This window comes from Helicoverpa armigera, chromosome 15 (assembly GCF_030705265.1).
Source record: "Helicoverpa armigera isolate CAAS_96S chromosome 15, ASM3070526v1, whole genome shotgun sequence".
Taxonomy (NCBI): Eukaryota; Metazoa; Arthropoda; class Insecta; order Lepidoptera; family Noctuidae; genus Helicoverpa; species Helicoverpa armigera.
In genome coordinates this window covers 554603-572709 of record NC_087134.1, presented here as the reverse complement: position 1 = coordinate 572709, position 18107 = coordinate 554603, and the positions used below count along the sequence as shown (strand labels likewise).

Genomic DNA, 18107 nt, shown 5'->3' with positions numbered 1-18107 from the left:
TGTACAACCGAAAACATAATGCATTGACAACTGGTCGTTTCCTTGTGCAACAGATGGTGATGGCGGCAGTTGCAAAAATATGGAGACAGGTGGCATCGCGACCTACAATTTGTTCCTTCCATGACTAATAATTGAAGTATGCTTAAGTATATAGTGACATACTAAATTAAACTAGAAAATAACAGTTCTAGATATGAAAGGAAATTAATTGAGGCATTTTTTTATTGTTAATTCGCAATTGTGCTAACAAAGTTGTCATTGGACATGTTTAATGTAGCAGATAGGAAGACAATCTAGAATCAGAGCGAGTTATTCTTTCAAATATATTTTAAAGAGAAATATTTGCGGCATGAGTTGTTATGCAACCGGGCTATCCAATATTGGTAGTCAAGCGACCAGAAAATAGTATCCATCAATCCCAAGAGGTCCATCAAAATAATGTAGCATCCGATAAAAGTAATCCTTTGACGTCTAACCCAAATGGTGAAACGCGTGGGATGCAAAATATCTGACCCACATTGCGATCTACAGAGCACAGAACTAAACCATACTATTATTATGAAACTTCATGTACAATGAGATAAAGCAGAGTTGATACAAATTGGGAGGCCCAAAGAAATCCTATTACTTAACGTTATCAAAGAATACCAGCACTTAACTTTATTATGAGTCTCATAAACTTTATCTGGATTTATGTTTTTGAAGCTGTAGCTCCGTGGTTGGGGAACGGAAATTTGGCGGAAGTTCGAATCTGACAACAAAACATTGCTCGGTACTTATTAAATTAGAATGTCATTCAAAGAAGGACATTTTTTGCTGACAAAAGTCACACACAAAGTCAGGAAAATGGTTATGGAGACAGAAAAGTGTGACTACCAACCCAATAATTATAAGTACCAATTTTGTGACATTGAACATGCTTATACTGAATAATAGTACTTAATAAACACTAGTTAATCTACAAGTAGCATAATACTACAGATAGTACATTTTCTCAAACACTCAGATAAGCTTGGAAAACAATATAAAAACGAATACAATAAAAGAGAATCTTGTTTATTTTGATGTCGACACAGAGTGGCTAGAAAATATTGTTAAAACTAATATTTGCCATGGTCTTGCAACCTTGCAGTTATCACCGAACAAATACTCGGGGTGTGTGTTCATGCCTCTTATCCCTTAAGGACCAGTTCAAAACCCAACAATGTACCCATTAAAAACGAGATTAAGTTACTTTTGCTTCTAATATTCACCTCCAGACATCTTGATTTTAGTTTCAACACTTTTCTCTCTAGCCAGTTCTTTAACATTTTTATATTCTTGTGCTAAAATGTTTTATCTAGCGATGTGTAAATAACTAGTCTAGGATCCAGATAAAAACTATAAAGACTAGTAGCCAGTGTAGCAAACCGTTAAGTTACCAAAAAACGAGATCCTAGATCAAGAAACAGCGATGACATTATGACCAAATATAAAACGTCATGAAACTATCCACATGAGAAATCTCAATTGCTATCTCTTTCAAAATTGTAAGATGACCAAAAAAGTGGATGGTAATATTATTTTTGCTCGTGTAAGTGAGTTTTTGCTGCATAGATCAGTTTAGCAGATTGGTGGGATCAAACGGACCGAGAAACGCCTGAAAATAGTATGACCAAAATGTTGTCAGATCCTCATGATTTATGTTGCAATAATGGAGACCATATGTGGCAATACATTCTTTTTAGCTCGGAAATATAAGTGTAGGTCACAGCTTAAAATGCTGATCTGTCTTACTAAGGAGAAGTCATGACAATTTTTGCACGCTACGTTAAAAGTGCTGACTACAATTTTCGTCTGGTAGTTGAGAAACCCAATCCCTCAGCACAAGTGTAACTGTTTAACAGTAGGAACCTGACACGCTCTACATATCTTTTCCATTACAAAGTAGACACATTTTGTTTTAAATTCAACTAACGATCCACGTGATTCGAAGGTCACGTTGCGATGCAGTCGCTCGCCGTTTATGCTTTACATCAGAACGGTAATCACATAGTTAGCCGTCGATCTATATCAAGCACTTGATTTAATCACTAGAGCTAATGTCTTGATAGGAACTGCCAATATTAGCTCAAGGATAATCCTATTTATTTAGGATGTTGCATTCTGTTTGCATTCGACTTTGATTGAAAGCAAACTGCTCAATTTTAGTATGAGCGCGAATTATTGTAACCTCTAAATGATGCATTGTGGGTAATTTGCTAGTATCCGTTGTTACTATGATCGTTTGTGTGAAGGATTTTACGTTTATGCGCAAATTGAACTTGTGTATATGTATGTATAATATGTGTTGCCACACACATGGATGGCACACATGAGATCTACGCAATGTATGTTTTATGGGGTCACGTTACAGACAGAAGTCTGTATTAGTTTGAGTAGTGGCTCTATTGTTTATGTTAGTTACAGCATTACTACTATTCTCGTAAACCGTATTATTCATCGGAAAGGATAATAAAGTAGTTACGCTGAGAACCGTGCCATTTGTCAGCTCAAGTTGAAAACTCTTTCAATTTCAATTACTAATTCTCGAAAGATCCGAACCTCGGCCATTTTAACTATCTGATCCTATAATACTGGCTCAAGCCAAACTTTATCTTCCAGCCCACCTTGATATTACAAGTGAGACCCTCGGGAGGAGCACCTTGTCCCAACGTCTCGAGATTTAAGAACTTTCTAAAGACTTTTTAAGTTTCTTAATTTCGAAAGTCCCCATATTTCGTGGGAATAAATTGAAATTGTTTTGTAAGGGACTGTACTGCTTGTAAATAATGGTATTTTAGTTATATATCACTCGATGCAGTAATGTAAAAAATGGAGCTAATTTAATTTGTTTTGTAAACTTTGCTACTTTGTAACGAAGTAAATAAAAATAAAAGAGCTTCAAAAAAATGTGCAGTAAATAAAATGAGCAGCGATAAATACAAAAAGCATTCAAGTATCAAGCCAAATAATGAAATACCCACACCTACACTTGAAATTACCCACTTATCTGTACCTAAATCAGTTAAACATGGCATATCGTAACGAACTATACTTAGTAGGAATTTACTAAATATACAGCGTTATTACTCAATTAAAACATGAATTTACGATTCATAAAAGTTCAAGAGTGTACCTGCGTGTCGTGAGTGCATATATTGTGGGGCGATGTCAGCAATAATTTCGATATGTAGGTGCAGTAAGGAGCGACGCTATGGCGAATTTGCTGTTTTTAATTTTTATAATGGTTTTTGGTGGAGACGAAATATGGAATTGTGTTTTATGGGGAGTACTGGGGAATGTGGTGTTTAATGCTTTCATATTATATGGTAAAAAGATTTGTTGTTTTACATGTTTTTCACTTCTAATGCATTATTTTCTAGTTGTCACATAAAAATACACATTTTTTTCCCTACTTTCCTCTTTTTTCCAGCTCAATCGATACAAAGGTACCAACTGGCGCACACATACACCATAAGTGTATACTTTAATTTATTCCTTGGCAACACGAATACTTTTATGATGGTGCAGTTGACACATGACATAATGGCGGCGGTAAAAAAGCGGTAAAAAGTGGTAAAACGGCCACCACTCGCGACTTTATGCGGTAAAATTAAAACCCTTTTTTTACATTTGAAAGCCATTATAAAAACGTTATAGTGTGCAAATGTTAGAGCGTAAAGATATTAAATAGTGCAGTAATCAAAAGTTGTATTCTAATTAATTAAAATGTAATTCTGGACGGTACGAAATGGCTAATGAATTACACAATACCACCACGTTTTTATTACAAAATATGTACGCAATAAAACATTCAGGAGGATGAAAAAATGCTCGCTACTTTTCCCTACAGTTTTTGTATCCACTTTTAACATACCAACGTTAACCCCTATAAAATATTCCACATACTTTTCCCTATAGGTGCAAGTAGTGGGTAGGCTAACGAGTAAACAGATAAAAAGTCCAACACGTGCGCTTGTGTGTTCAGAACCAGCCCAGTTATATCAATTCCCATAGGAGTTATCGCGTGCAGCGATACAAATCCATACTAATATAATAAAGAGGAAATATTTTTTTATATGTTTGTTTGTAGCCAAAACGCTCCGAAACTACGGGGCCGCTTTGAAAAATTCTTTCACTGTTGGAAAGCTGCACTCTTTCCGAGTGACATAGGCTATATTTTATCCCGCTACGGGCAGTAGTTCCCACGGGACACGGGTGAAACCGCTGGCAGAAACTAGTGACTAATAATAACACTGGTTACGTCAAACACGTTAATGCGCCGATCTTAAACGTGCCGGATACGCAGTTAATGGCGAAAGTGAACTATAAAAAGAAATGGCTATAATTTGTATTTTTGATCCCGTGATACTAGGTTTTAACAGGTTTGCAACATTGTTAGAAACAGATAAGTTTTTACTCGATATGAGTAGTCTAGTGACTCATGTTTGACGCGGTTTAATGTTTGGAAAAAACTGAAAAAAATAACTATTACATCTTTTGCAATCAAAATAAATTACTTAGCTAGTTCACCAGCAGCTTTCAAGCAGTAAATGAAAGTAGACCCAAGGCATCAAGAGTCAGATCTTATTTCATCAACAGTCCTTCAGCCAGCGATCAGCTGTTCTTTCCTTTTAAACCCGTCAGCCGGTCAATCTATCAATCATCGCGCTGCAAACTGAAACGATCAATCGGGAAATTGATCGAAGTTTCCCGACAAAAATAGCACTTCCATCTCTTCTCGTGGGCGTCATAGACGTTGCATAATATGTAAAACTGAATCTTTACCTAAATCTAACTACTATATGCAGTTCCAGCCGTGTTCTAAGGAAACTACTTCCGGCATCTGGATAAAAAGTAGCCCGTAGCCTCTGACAATAAATGTGTGGTGTCTCTCTCTGAAAGAATTTTTCGTTTACACTCTATACTCTCCGGCTTAATAATATTAGTATAGATTTTAGATTGTTGAATAGTAAGGAGATGATGACCGTTACGCTTGACAGCTTCCATTTTGTTGTGTATATGAGCTCTTAGAGTTTATTCTTCAATAACAAAACAGCCCTGAATTCCAGCCCTAAGAGAAACTGATGCGAACATGTCATCAGCTTTATTTACTCAACTAATTTGAACCAGTGAAGACTCGATGAAAATCTCCGATGAAAGCCGTATGTTAACAGAAGACTTTGGCACACAACGTAAGAACTAAGACTAGAACCGTTAGTTACGAGTGTTTACGATCCTTCGTACCAGTAATGTTATTTAATTTATTTCCTATCCTACAACGTAAGGTCACATATAAATTGGTTGTTTAAAGAGTTAACTGCTGAGAGGTTATATTGTATTATTTTATTTATATTTAACTTGTATGAGTAGGATATTTATATGCCGAAGTATTCGTCAATATGGTATTTCCATGTTGGCAAAATGAAAGTTATTGTTTCTTTCATTATTCTGTTTGAATTTTTGAGTCCCTGATGTAATTTCAGTAGGTAAAAGAATAGATTTCCAATTTGACAGCTGAAACTGATTACTAGGAGTCGTGTTTCAAATTCGATTTCGTAAATTGGAATTTTGAAACCAATGTCAGTTTTTTTTTTGTAATTTGAAAGTTACAGGGTCATTTCATGAGTAATCTAATGTATTATTCTGCTTAATACTTTCACGAATTCTTCGAATATCTTCGTAATTATAATTTTAGTATGAGCAATAGATGATTTAAGTAGAAACACAATACACATTGAGATCCCATAAACGGTTATTGTTGTGTAAGTACGGTTGTTAAAACATGGTGTTAATAATATTATAATATTGAATCGAAATATTAGCGTGTTTACTTTATATAACGTTACCGAGTCTAGCTTGCTATCACGAATGGACGAGATATGGCGCGAGTGCAGTGTTAGAGCGCTCACACATTCATACGCGGAAGCGATTTTATAAAACTACGTAAATCGATAAACAAAACAAAAAATATTAATAAAAAAAAGTTTGTTTTTTGAGGGATGAAATACTAATGATAAAATATCTCTGTTCTAAGTTACAACAGTGCAATAAAACTTACTCCAGAATTTAGTAATCCGACTATTATGACTCAGACATCAAGCAGTAATCATAACTTGAAAACTTTAACTTTATAGGACCAGTCTAAAATTATAGAGCTGGTTATTAGAACATTTTGCAATAAACTTAGATTTTGTCGGACGGACGCTAGCCAGTAAACTGTTTTATATGCAACTATAAAATCTTAATGGGATAGTTAAAATACAATTAAGGCTCGGTCAGAGGAGAAAGTGATTTTTTTGTTTTAGTATCAACCAACTTTTCTTTCACAAAAACTACCAAAAATATTTATATCTATAATATCCATTTTTATTTACCTATCGGCTGCATTTCAATAACCCACTTTAACAGCTTCTAAATCATATAGGTATAAATTAAATTCGCTAAAAATATTTTTATCATATTTTTACTATTTTTATTTATGTACCAACAGCATTTTAATACCACCCAATACCGACTTCACAAACATATATTTACCCACACACACTTCCTATGTAACCCTAAATCGCTGTCCCAATAAACGATCCCAGTCTAACCCGCTGATCGCCGTCCGTCCGACGCCCGAAGCGCACAATATTATACACGTGGCTGTTTATTAATAAGCCCTGCGCCGGCGCAGCGCGTGTAATGATGTAACTGCGTAGCTACGCTTATTACGGATTTTGTGCCGTATTAGTAGTTTGGGGTTAGAATATTGATGCAGGAGAAATTTTTAATCACTAATTGTTGATACTGGTAAATAAACTACCATCTCAATTTGGTATTTTTGGGAGAATGTGTCGATAAAAATATTTTTGTCTATAGCAACTTGCCAGTTTTCAAACATCAGTCATTAAGAATTGAATCCAAGATTTTATAGCTATAAATTAAAATAAACAATCATGGTTATTTCTATAGTAACCATATGCAACATTGGGTTCATTGACCATAACCAACCATATTGAATGTTACAAAGAAACAATTAATACCTTCATCCAAATAGCAAACAAACTAAGATACACAATTCCAAGATTGCATACATGTGTTGTCGATTAAATACATGATTGATAAATATTCGGTAAAATCGGCGCGTGCGCTGATGTAACTGCGCAGATACGCTTGCCGTGGATTTTCTACTGCATTTGTATACGGAACACGGCTATGGGGTTCTATTGGCTGCCAATTTTCTATGGCTGTTGAACTGTTGTGTCATAATGTGGACGTGAACTTGGTATTTCCAGGTAGAAATTAGTTGATTTTTTTATTGCATTTTGCTAGGAAAAAATTGTTAAGTATTTTATGATGAAACTTAAGGGGATATTCATATCCTCTGGATTATAAAGTTAAAAATATTAACAAATTACTACAGTTCTATCAAAACAAAACATTTAATCACTAAACCACTTAAACTAACGACTTAAAAAATTAATAAATAAGAATTTAAATGTTAATCTTACCCACATTTTATCTACAGTGCACGAGCTCAGACGTACAACAGGCAATATGCGCGCACGCAGAATATCGAGCTACTCATCATTTAAGAGCATCACGATAAGACCTCTTAGACCAGTGCATGCGAGACACATGTGACGAACAGCTGATCTGGTTTATTTTTAGTTTAGTCATTAATTCTGTTTAAATTATTACGCACAGTTAGATTTAGGACACTGCCAAATGTTAGGTTTGTTCTAGAATATATTTTGTTTCCACGTTTTGATTAATTGTTAAGCAAAATTGACGATTAAATTAATTACTGTGTCGCAAAAATATGCCTGTAGTAATTGATAATTCTTTTCGCAATCTAAAGTAAATATTTAATAAAGTTACTTCATTAAATATACTATTAAAAAAAAAATCTTCCTACACAAGTCAAGGAACTCTACCAGAGCCAAGTTTTTTTAAGTCTAAGCAAAATAAAAAACGAACCCAACAAAGTAGTACTAAGAGCAATATTTTTCCGAAACCCCTTACCACCGCAAACCAAACACAGACACCATTAGTATAAATCCTATAAACCTGACTTATGCTATCAGGAACCAATAACTCCGTATCTTGGCGAAGAATAGCCCAAAATGGTGATCTGGAGCCGAGCTCTCCTTGCCTTTGCCAAAATCTAGATTTATTAAGACGGCATCGGTTACTTGATTGCAATTATAGATATTCATACAAAACTACGACTTTGTTTACCATTTTCGAATTTCGAAAAAGAAAAACAAATTGTCAGTCTTCTGTCAAAAACATTAAATGTCAATGTCAACGCGTAGTCGTTTACACAGCCATTGTGCATTTTATGTTTTGTTTTTTTTTTTTTGATTATCATTCAGTGTTCAATAACTTTCAAATGTGCCTTCATGATAATTAGTAGGTAACGTTAATGACAAATCAAATACAATGTCTTATAAATAATAATATTTTTTTATTTACTTAATAGGTCGTTATGCCTGTGTTGCGGTTGTTCCCCGGTATAATGTTACGATATTCACCATTATCATTAGGGTAAATTAAGAATCATTGAACTTTGGACGCGAACCCTCCGAAACTAAACGAATAGTAGACAAAAAATGCGGAATTTGGGCTTCAAAAATAGAGTGATATTAGTTTTTCGAAAATAGGTACTGAATACCTAGTATTCTATCGGATATTGACCAACCGCCTCAGTAACCCAGTGCACCGAATTAATACAATTTGCATTGAATTGCTTATTAAACGGGGATATTTCCAGAAGTAATTATCAACAATGACTAACGCTGTGATAGTCACTTACGCGTTAGATAAAACTGACATATAATCGTTATAATTTGCGCGTGTGCACGCCAATATGCACTCGTATTAATTTCATTAGCATTTTCACGGAAAATGGGTCATCAAAGCAATTTTTCTGAAAGCCAATCTATGAAATAACTAACGCATTCTTTCTACCATATAAAATGAGTACTTATTATAAAATTACACGTGTTATCATTCATTAAAATGGAAAATCACTAAACACCCAGTTCTAAAACGCTGTAATTTTCTCAAAGTGTACATTTAGAAAGCGAATATACCGGTCAAAGCGGGTAATTGCGGTAATTTCGCGTTTTGTCTAATAGTTCGCTGTATGTGTTGATGTTGGTTGCACGTGTTATTTTCTACGCGTCATGTAAATCGTAGTATTTTCTCTTGAAGGTGCGACTTCGTATGACCTTCATTTAATACATAATTATAACAGTACTTTCCTAAATGGCGCAGTAGCGAACTGCTCTGATTTCTAAATAAACCACAACGGGTATATCCAAAATGATACTTTTTCTTGCAAAATTAGAAGCCTGAAGAATACAGGAAAAGAAAAACTATAATTACTTTAGTAATTAATTTAGTTACATAAAGCAAGAAGAGTGGCAACAACGCGATGTGTCACCCAATCATACATTACCAATATTGTTGAAATAATTAATATGAAAATCCTTTAGTTTATGAGGAAAACATTACACATATATATGTAAATGAGGCCATCTGTGATAGTCTAAAGTCAGCTGACTGATCACTCGTCATAAGTAGGTAAAATTGACAACTAAGTATAGATTTATTGGTGGTTTACCTAATACAAGATGGAGGTCAATGTGAAAAAATAAAATGTAAAACAGCTACCCACACACACAAAACTTGTTTACCTTATAAGACTGAAATAAAAGAAAAAGTTAATTTTGTGACCAATGAGTATGATTTTAGTCTAGAATTCTAAGTTACAAGTGCCAAGGAAATGTAGCAATAAGCCCTAAGGTCTATAATACACACAGATTTATGCCTTGATAATGATAATGACCAAAAAAATAAGCCTCTATTCAAATCACAAAAAAATACTTAAATTTCCGCCTTGATATTAGACCATAACATGATGTTTTACTATAACAGTAAAGCACTATAATGCGTTTATAATTACATACGATGTAGGCTGGCTCGTGACAAGCTGTCAGAATGGGTACAATACACTGAGTGTTCGCCGGCAACTAAAAAAGAAATGGCTATCTAAAAGATTTGTGAGCACGCCATTTTGAAGTAATCTGGCGAATAAATTGAACGTCATCAAATTAGATTATGGCCTAAAGTTAAAGTGAAATTTTAGAGTTGCACTGATGTATAGGACTATAACCGACCTTGAAGAAATTGATGTAGCTGTTACTAATCATATGGTGGGTACAAGTTCACCCCGTTATTGAAAAAGGTGACCTTACAATCCAAAATATCCATGAAGAAAAGCAATAAATTAAAAACACATCAATCAAAGAAAACAAACTACATAGAAAAAAAGAACTACCAATCACGGCAAGCAAAGCTACAGTACAGTAAAAAGTACATATCATAAACATGCTGAGAACAAAAAGCTAGGCTGTGTGGAACAGTAATTTTCCACGTAGTCATAATTCTACAGCACTCTATGCTAACGGGGCTACCATCTCCCATACACATGGGAACCGTGGCTAACGCAGTTGTTAAACATACGTAATTAAATTACATGTAATTTTTGTAATCTTATGTCATTGATGCGTTTCTGGTTCATGGTTAGATGCGTAGTGAGATCTAAGTGAGACATTAGTAGTGCTCATTATGATGTTAGCGGTATCTTAGTGTGTAGCAGATATTGTGGACGCTTGATAACTATTAAAAAATATGACTTCTAGTGGTTTTTGGGTGAAAAGATCTCTTCAGCTAGATAATAGCCGATGAACACTTGATCGGTCCATAATAAAATGATAGTAGTAGCCACTATTGTAAATGCTTAACAAATCAAACATACAAATACAGAAATCAACATTAGAGAAGCAAATCATATGCAGATGAGTACAAAATTAGTTTTTAATGGTGACACGTTAAGATTACTTAAAATTGACACTTACGCTACTAGGAATCCAATAAACGTAATGACATAAATCTTACACAAAAACGACTAACACAGCATGCAAAATGTACAAAATCGTCAATACCAATCGATTATGGTCGGTGGTAAATTACTATTTAATATCTGGACAATGACAGTACATGACAGGTGAGAATATACTACAGTATTGACAAAAGTGAACATTTGTATTTAAGACGATCCATATAATCTTAAATCTGAAGATGTCCCGAGTATTTCTTTTACTCCAGAAGCCGGAAAACTAAATAATAAAGCACCACCTTCCCAACAAAAGGCTGCAAAACTCAATAACATTATATTAACCTTTGTTACAAAAATAATCTTTTAAACATATCCTCAACTTTGAAAGGAACAAATATCAATTTATATAATAGAGTGCTCAGACGAATCACTTTACGTTTGTTGGTCTGTAAATATAAAAGAATCTCGGGTATGTATGAGATAAAAAGGGAAACCTTATGTTTCAAAATTCAATACATTCTTATCTTCAAGATACAGAAGGCAGTGAGAGAGAAATATCTTGAGAGGCAACGAGCGTCGGCGGACAAAAGGATAAAGGGTTCGTAATAAAGAAATCATAGTCGTATGTGTATATGTTGAGATGTCTCGCAGTGGAAATGTTTACATGTCGAGCCGGGGGTGAAATGTAAAAGGTACAAGTAATGGGGAATGTGTGTGTTTGTCAGAACTCGTAAAAATTCTGAGCGTAATTGGGTATGCTGAGGAATGAAATGATACTGACGTATTATTGAACTATTGTCCCTTAAATGTTTCATTGTATTTGACTTGAATTGTAGCGCAATGATCTGGAAGTTCATTGTTAAAAATGTGGCTAGATAAGTGTTAATAGTAACCAAGAAATAATTTAACAATTGGGAGTAAATAAAATTGAATTAGAAGACCCAACCAATTTCAACCACTGATTTAATTATAGAAAGTTGTTTTAAAATAGGCCGCATTATACTCAAAGCTTTAATGAAAATTGTATCAGCACAATCAAACAATGGTACAAAGCGTTTCAATAAAGTACTCTTCAGTAGGAATCCTGTTAATCCCAAACTGGAAGCTGTAGCGAACACACAAATTAACAATACAGAAAATTGAATTATTCCTTTCAAGCGTATTTCTCATTAAACTTGAAATTAGTTACTCGCTTCTTTGGGTTCCTAAACAGATGGTCAGTGTCTTTGTTCCAGTTAATTCTAACTTTGGGTTGCAAGATCAAAGGTACCTATTAAGTTTAGTGCGCTCCGAAAAGGCCTCTTTTCTTTTCCCCTGTACCAACTTTTCTTATTCCGAGAGCTGGTTCGGAAATGGGAGACATTACCGAGTCAATAGATGCCGGTACGAACCGAACAGTCAATAAGATCTTCGCTTTTGAGCCGATCTCGTTTCAGCTAACTTCTGGCTTACGACGTGATTGGAATCCCTAATACTACTTTTTGCAAACTATTCCCCTTGATTGCGTAATTTTAATCAACTGTTTTATCATTACACCGGTAATCTTCTACTTTCTGTTCCACCTCATATCATCAGCTCGAATTAGATCACATTCGTATTAAAATAAATTCATTGCAAGTTATTTGTGAATATATTATCTCTTTACATTTCCATGTCAATTGCTCGAGCTGATAATAAGACGCATATACTCGTAGATACCGTAAGTAAATGTCTTTCCAATTTTGTACAAATAAATATACATGAGTGTATCAATGAATAAATAACGCAAGCGGCATGTTGGGGTCGAATAAAATGGCGTTCTGTGTCTTCTAAATAAGTAATAAGACGGCACCATTTACTAAAATGTGATCCGAGGTAAATATCCAGGTGACTAAAACGTTGTTACACTAAACATGTTCGGCCAGGGTCCCTAAAATGTTACGCTAAACATCTGATACGAATCTCGAGGTATTCCCAAAGCAATTACAGCAAGTAGTGTAATAGTCCAGTCGGGGATGTCGGATCACTACTCATTGACCCCGTCCCAAATGCGAATGCCCGGCAACGAGTTTTAATAAAAGGAAATTCCTGGATACGTAAAACGGATGAGAAACTTGTAAGCTAAGTTGAATCAAGTGGCTTAAGGGCTGCAAACAAACAACTTGGTGCCGAAAACAGAATAAACGAAAAAAGTATGTGATGGATTAAAGTTAAGTTTGGCTGCTAAGATTCGGACTAAATGAAATTAGTTGTGATGTAGCCTACAGCCTGAAGGTCGAAATCCGAAGTAGAACACGAACTTTGTTTGCTTCTTTTGGGTCTATGTAATTAACCGTGCATAATTGATATAATTAACTTTGTTATTGTCATTAAGTTGCAGACACAAAAACAAATTGATATTCTAGACCGCTTTCTGCTGTTGGATTGTAAAATCAAATAATAGTACAGCAGAAACTACATCTCATAGTGAATTCATATCACACAATTCTTAACGCCAAAGTTGTGCATAGATCCCCAGAGGCGGTGCTGTGCCGTCCCAAGGAAACTCTGGCTGTCTGACGCGGCCCGATGCATCAGCTGCATGTCGTAAAACCATTGCCAGATGCTCCCAATCAACTCTAGGGTTGAGAGAAAAAACTGCACGTTTTTTGCATTTATCAATAGAAATTAGACTATCGAGTTTTTTTTCAATTCAAGCACGATAAACAAACGTTTTATATTGTTAAACGTACTTAAATAGAAAACCAGTTTGTATGACTAGAATAATACAAACACGTGTACAGCTACAATCTAATAGTTAAGAAGTAAGTGGAATGAACCAAACAAATAAATCTATTTGAAAACAAAAGGCCACTCGAGCTTGATGAATCAACACTTATCGACGTCAAAAATAATAAAGCCGTATTTAAATCATACTTGAAAATTAACGAACAGCCCTGAGTTGCAGATGTAAGTCCAAACTATGGTACATTGTCATTTAATATGGAACTTTTTATTTACGCCAAACAAAGTGAACTTTCCGTCCGAAGTAAATGTTTGAATTTATCGCTCACATGCGCTTAATAAAAACTATGTAGCAACAGTTACATTGCCAAGTGCTCTCAAGTGCCCAAACCCCGCGTGTGTTTTTAGTCCGTTTGGTATTAATAATGGCGCTTTTATAGCCGTAGCAATATTATTACTTACTTTTACTAGATTACGCTTTTTATAAACGTCGGTTATATCATTATGGGAATCTTTAATGGTAATGCTTGAGATGGAATGAAATTGTAAGCGATATGATTTATTTTCTAAGTTTATATTCACTATAGTAATGAGATTATTTATAAAGAAGCCAATTCTATCAATAAGATATTTGAAAGAGAATCTTCTACAACACGGAATAACAAGAACCCAATCTAATTCGCTACCATTAAAATTCCGCCCGAAACTCCAAGAAAACTTCTCCATCCAAATTGCATATACCATAAACGCACTCCGAACTAACACTATTAGTCGCTAGCCCCTCGAGACGAGCCGAACGCTGAAACAGAATGCATCTAAAGAACATTGTTTGCTCACTAGAGCGTCCCGAGCCCCGTCCAATCCTCCCAGAGTTGGCACCAGAACAAATATTGGTCGTGTATTAGCGAACATGGCTGTAACAAGTCACTTCTTAGCTTGGCTTGGCTTTTTTCCTTTAAAACCTGTTTGTGATACCCTTGATTTAAAGATAAAGGTTCCTTTTTATTTTGTGACTCCATTTTGTCCTTTTGTACTCATAACATCGGAGAACGCTAATAAAATAGTTTGAAAGCTGATATGGAGTTTGATATAACGCAGTCGCTTGTCAGAATTGCATTCGACAAACAAACTCGAACATAGAACATAATCAGCTGTTTATCATTCCATGCAGGTCGAATGCCAAACGATTATGCCTAATGTGGATTCAAGTAACGCATTGGCACTAATTGTGACTTCTGTTTAAACCATCAAGGATCATTAGTGACTTAGGCACGTGTAAACTGATAGAAAATCAACTTCATTTCTTTAGCAGAATGTTGTGAAGCTAAATGAAAATGATTCTCTATTAAGATTTATTTTCTCTATTAAGATCATATCGTTTACCAAGTCCACAGCGTTATCAGAGTCAGCTAAACCTTTTGAATCGCAACAAGCAACCTACGTCGCAATATCAGAGCGTTCAAGCTTAATTTGTTTTCACTAACCGTCTTTACAGCTCCGTCTCCCCTTAAAAAATAAAAAGCGTGAAGTCACCTTCACATAAAATTCCCTTTTCCGTCCGTCTATTTGCAATTTTATCTGCCATCTAAAGGGGAGGTTGTAAAAAAGTTTCAATGAAAACGGTCGACTCGCTGCCATATTTCGTTCAGCTTTCTTCATAAATCGTCAGCATTGAATCTCATCTACATATCTCGGAGATTGTCTGAATGTAGATTCGGTTTGTCGCGACCTTTCGGGTTCCGTAGGATGAAAGGTGAGTCTGACTGCCAACTAATCTGTATGTCTGGATGTGGATTTAATTCATAATGTTTCTAGATTTACTTCAAAACATACCATTCATTTCATAAAAATGTATGTGCCTTTTAGCCGCACGAATTCTATGATGGAAAATTTCTCCGAAAATAACTGTAGCTTTTTGATCATGGCTATTATTTTTAATATTCATTGAGATTGTATTCAACTGTATTATTATGAGATTTCACATTGGAATAGCTAATGAACCAACCGTAGACCCTATTAATCCACCTTGCAATCAAAACTGATTGGGCAAATTGCTATACAGCTAGCTAATCCGAATTCATTTTCTTTCTCATTTTTCATCACACCCTAACCTTTGACATTAATGTTCTCTTTAGGTATTTCAATTAATTCACAAGGATTAGATGTTTTTAACAATGGATTTAACGTTAAATATTTAATTGCTCCGCTCGTTACAAAGATCGTAAAATATATGTCTGAGGCATCAATTAGAGAACAGTGTTAGCACTTGAATGTGTAATTAAGTGCTACGGCGTCGTTATTGGGAAGCCAGTTTAAAATGCTTCAATATTTGATTCCATTTTTATTCTATATTTAGAAAGTTGTTTTCATTTTCGGTGACCTTTCTAAAATGTAAAGTTAATAATAGATGAACATCAATTATATTGATACTAATATTACTTTACGATCTGTTTGAAAATAGATATACACAAATAGTATATTCTTAAATGAGTGGCAGTGTCGCATCTTTAACTTTTTCTCTTCAGACTTGCTTTCGATCACTTTCCGTAGTGGATTAAAACTTCTGAGTAATACTCGTCGGAATATTATTATGTTGTTCAGTGAAAACCTCACCCTAGCCATATCGGGAGTGCCTCGAGGCACACCGGTCACATTTGAACAGCTCGCCTCGAATATTTTTAAGTTCAAGGGCACTGAATTGTATACAAGTTTTGCTTCGGCTTCCTTGTGCCGGCTTCTAGCTCGAGGTACATTCAACTCTGTAACGTCATCACTAAGGTTGGTTTTTCCTTGAGTGTCGGTTGCAGTTTTTTGTGCAAGTTTTTTTGTTGTTCTTGATTTAGTTCAGTAGATCGTGTAGTTTTGATGGTGGAACGGAGTAGGGTGACAACTGGTAGACCAGAATTGGGTCTAATAAACATCTTGGTTTATGACTTTAGGAGTTTCGAGGGGTCTTTTATTTCAGTAGTTTTGTGCCGAACTGCGTAGTCTGCTATTGACGACCATTCAAAACTTCCGTTGATGTGATTAGAAATACCTACTTAGTATTAGACATCAAAAATATTCTTGCTTACTAGTCGGAAATTTTGGACGATTTCCCAAAATTATGCAAGCATGTTCAAAGACTGTATTTATCACTTAACTTAAACAAAGTTACTGCACAACTTAAATCTCACATCCGCATGGCTAAGCCAAAGATTTAGTGAAACAAACCACTTAAGATAACAGGCGTGCGCTCATAAGTCTTCCGGACGCGTCACCCAGCGGATGTTTTCTAGTGTTACTGATTCGATTCAAACTTATCTGCATTTGATGACATCATGCCGTCGATGGAAATAGGCCAATCCGGCTTTAAGACGTTACTGCAGGTATTTAGACGGATCTAGAGAATGATCCACCCTTTGATCAAAAGTATATGCTAAGCTTGCAATTTTTTATTCAGTGCATTCTAGTAGACGATACTTGTAGATACTATTGATGTAGTATGCTCTAAACGGGATGTTTAAAAATGTCAAGCACATGCTGATAAAGAGGTTAATGCACAGAAATGCAAGTAGGAGTAACGTTAATTTATAAAGCAATAAATTAATCCTCAATAATGCATAAATTTATGATTAAAACAGCTATAACACAAATAGAAGGCATCTAACACCTACATGACAAGTCATTACCAGAGTTTCGTAAGACGTGTGTATAACCTCTAATGTTCATTTAATACCAGCTGATTAGTTCATAGAAACGTGAACAAAAAGTATACAAAACGCGAACAAAAAGTGAACTTATGAGTTCATCTCAGTTATTAGTTTAACGACTCAATATTAGTGCAAGAACTTGTGAAAATCATGCCATCATATTTCATTATTATGTCAGTTATTTATTTAGTGAAAATTATACTGAACTTTATATCATGCTGTTTTTGTGGATCAACGGTTTTGTAATCGTTTGTCACTTTTAAACTAGATTTAGTTTTTGTTAACATTAAAATTAGACTTTTTGCGAGACTGGCAGAAAATGTCATTAAACTTATTAACAATTTTAATTTCAGTTTCACAAAGATAAATCTAAATGTCTTCCCAAATTAGTCAAATGCAAATAAAAATGTGAGATATAAATCTATGCACCATATACAGCATCCATTAAATATTCAAATTAATGTACATGGTATCGCTTTGCATTAAAAATCCAATTCAATATGATTACAGCATAGTTGTTATCGTTTAGATCAATGGTTAGCCAAAAATTGTTTAAAGTTCACGGCCGAGTTTAGTAACCGGTGATAACGATCAGGTTAATTGTACTTCGTTAAATTTGGATGTGTTTGTTGATAGAAGCAAAGCTGTTGCTATGTTTGATTCAGGTATAGGCAGAAAGGATGGTCATTTTCATTTGACCGACTATGAAAGAAATAAGATTCTTAATAAATGACCCGAACTACAATAATAACTTGAATTAGTGTACTAATACTTCTTCAATAAACTAGTTTAGTACT

General features: G+C 34.8%; 1 protein-coding gene across 3 annotated transcripts in view; it reads right to left on the bottom strand.

The window, feature by feature from the left end:
• The window catches only part of LOC110376305 (transcription factor SOX-12), a 97446-nt gene that overhangs the window by 70500 nt on the left and 8839 nt on the right, over positions 1–18107 (bottom strand). Inside the window, exon 1 of one of the 3 annotated variants that reach the window (XM_049845426.2) lies at positions 7522–7586. The exons of 1 other annotated variant lie outside the window; for it this stretch is intronic. Coding sequence is in view for 1 of the 2 variants with exons in the window: in XM_049845424.2 (XP_049701381.1) it covers positions 7518–7523 (6 nt within the window). In the remaining variant the exon portion in view is untranslated. Of the gene's footprint in view, positions 1–7517; positions 7587–18107 lie in introns of those variants that run through there. One more of the 3 variants, XM_049845424.2, reaches the window with a different exon arrangement.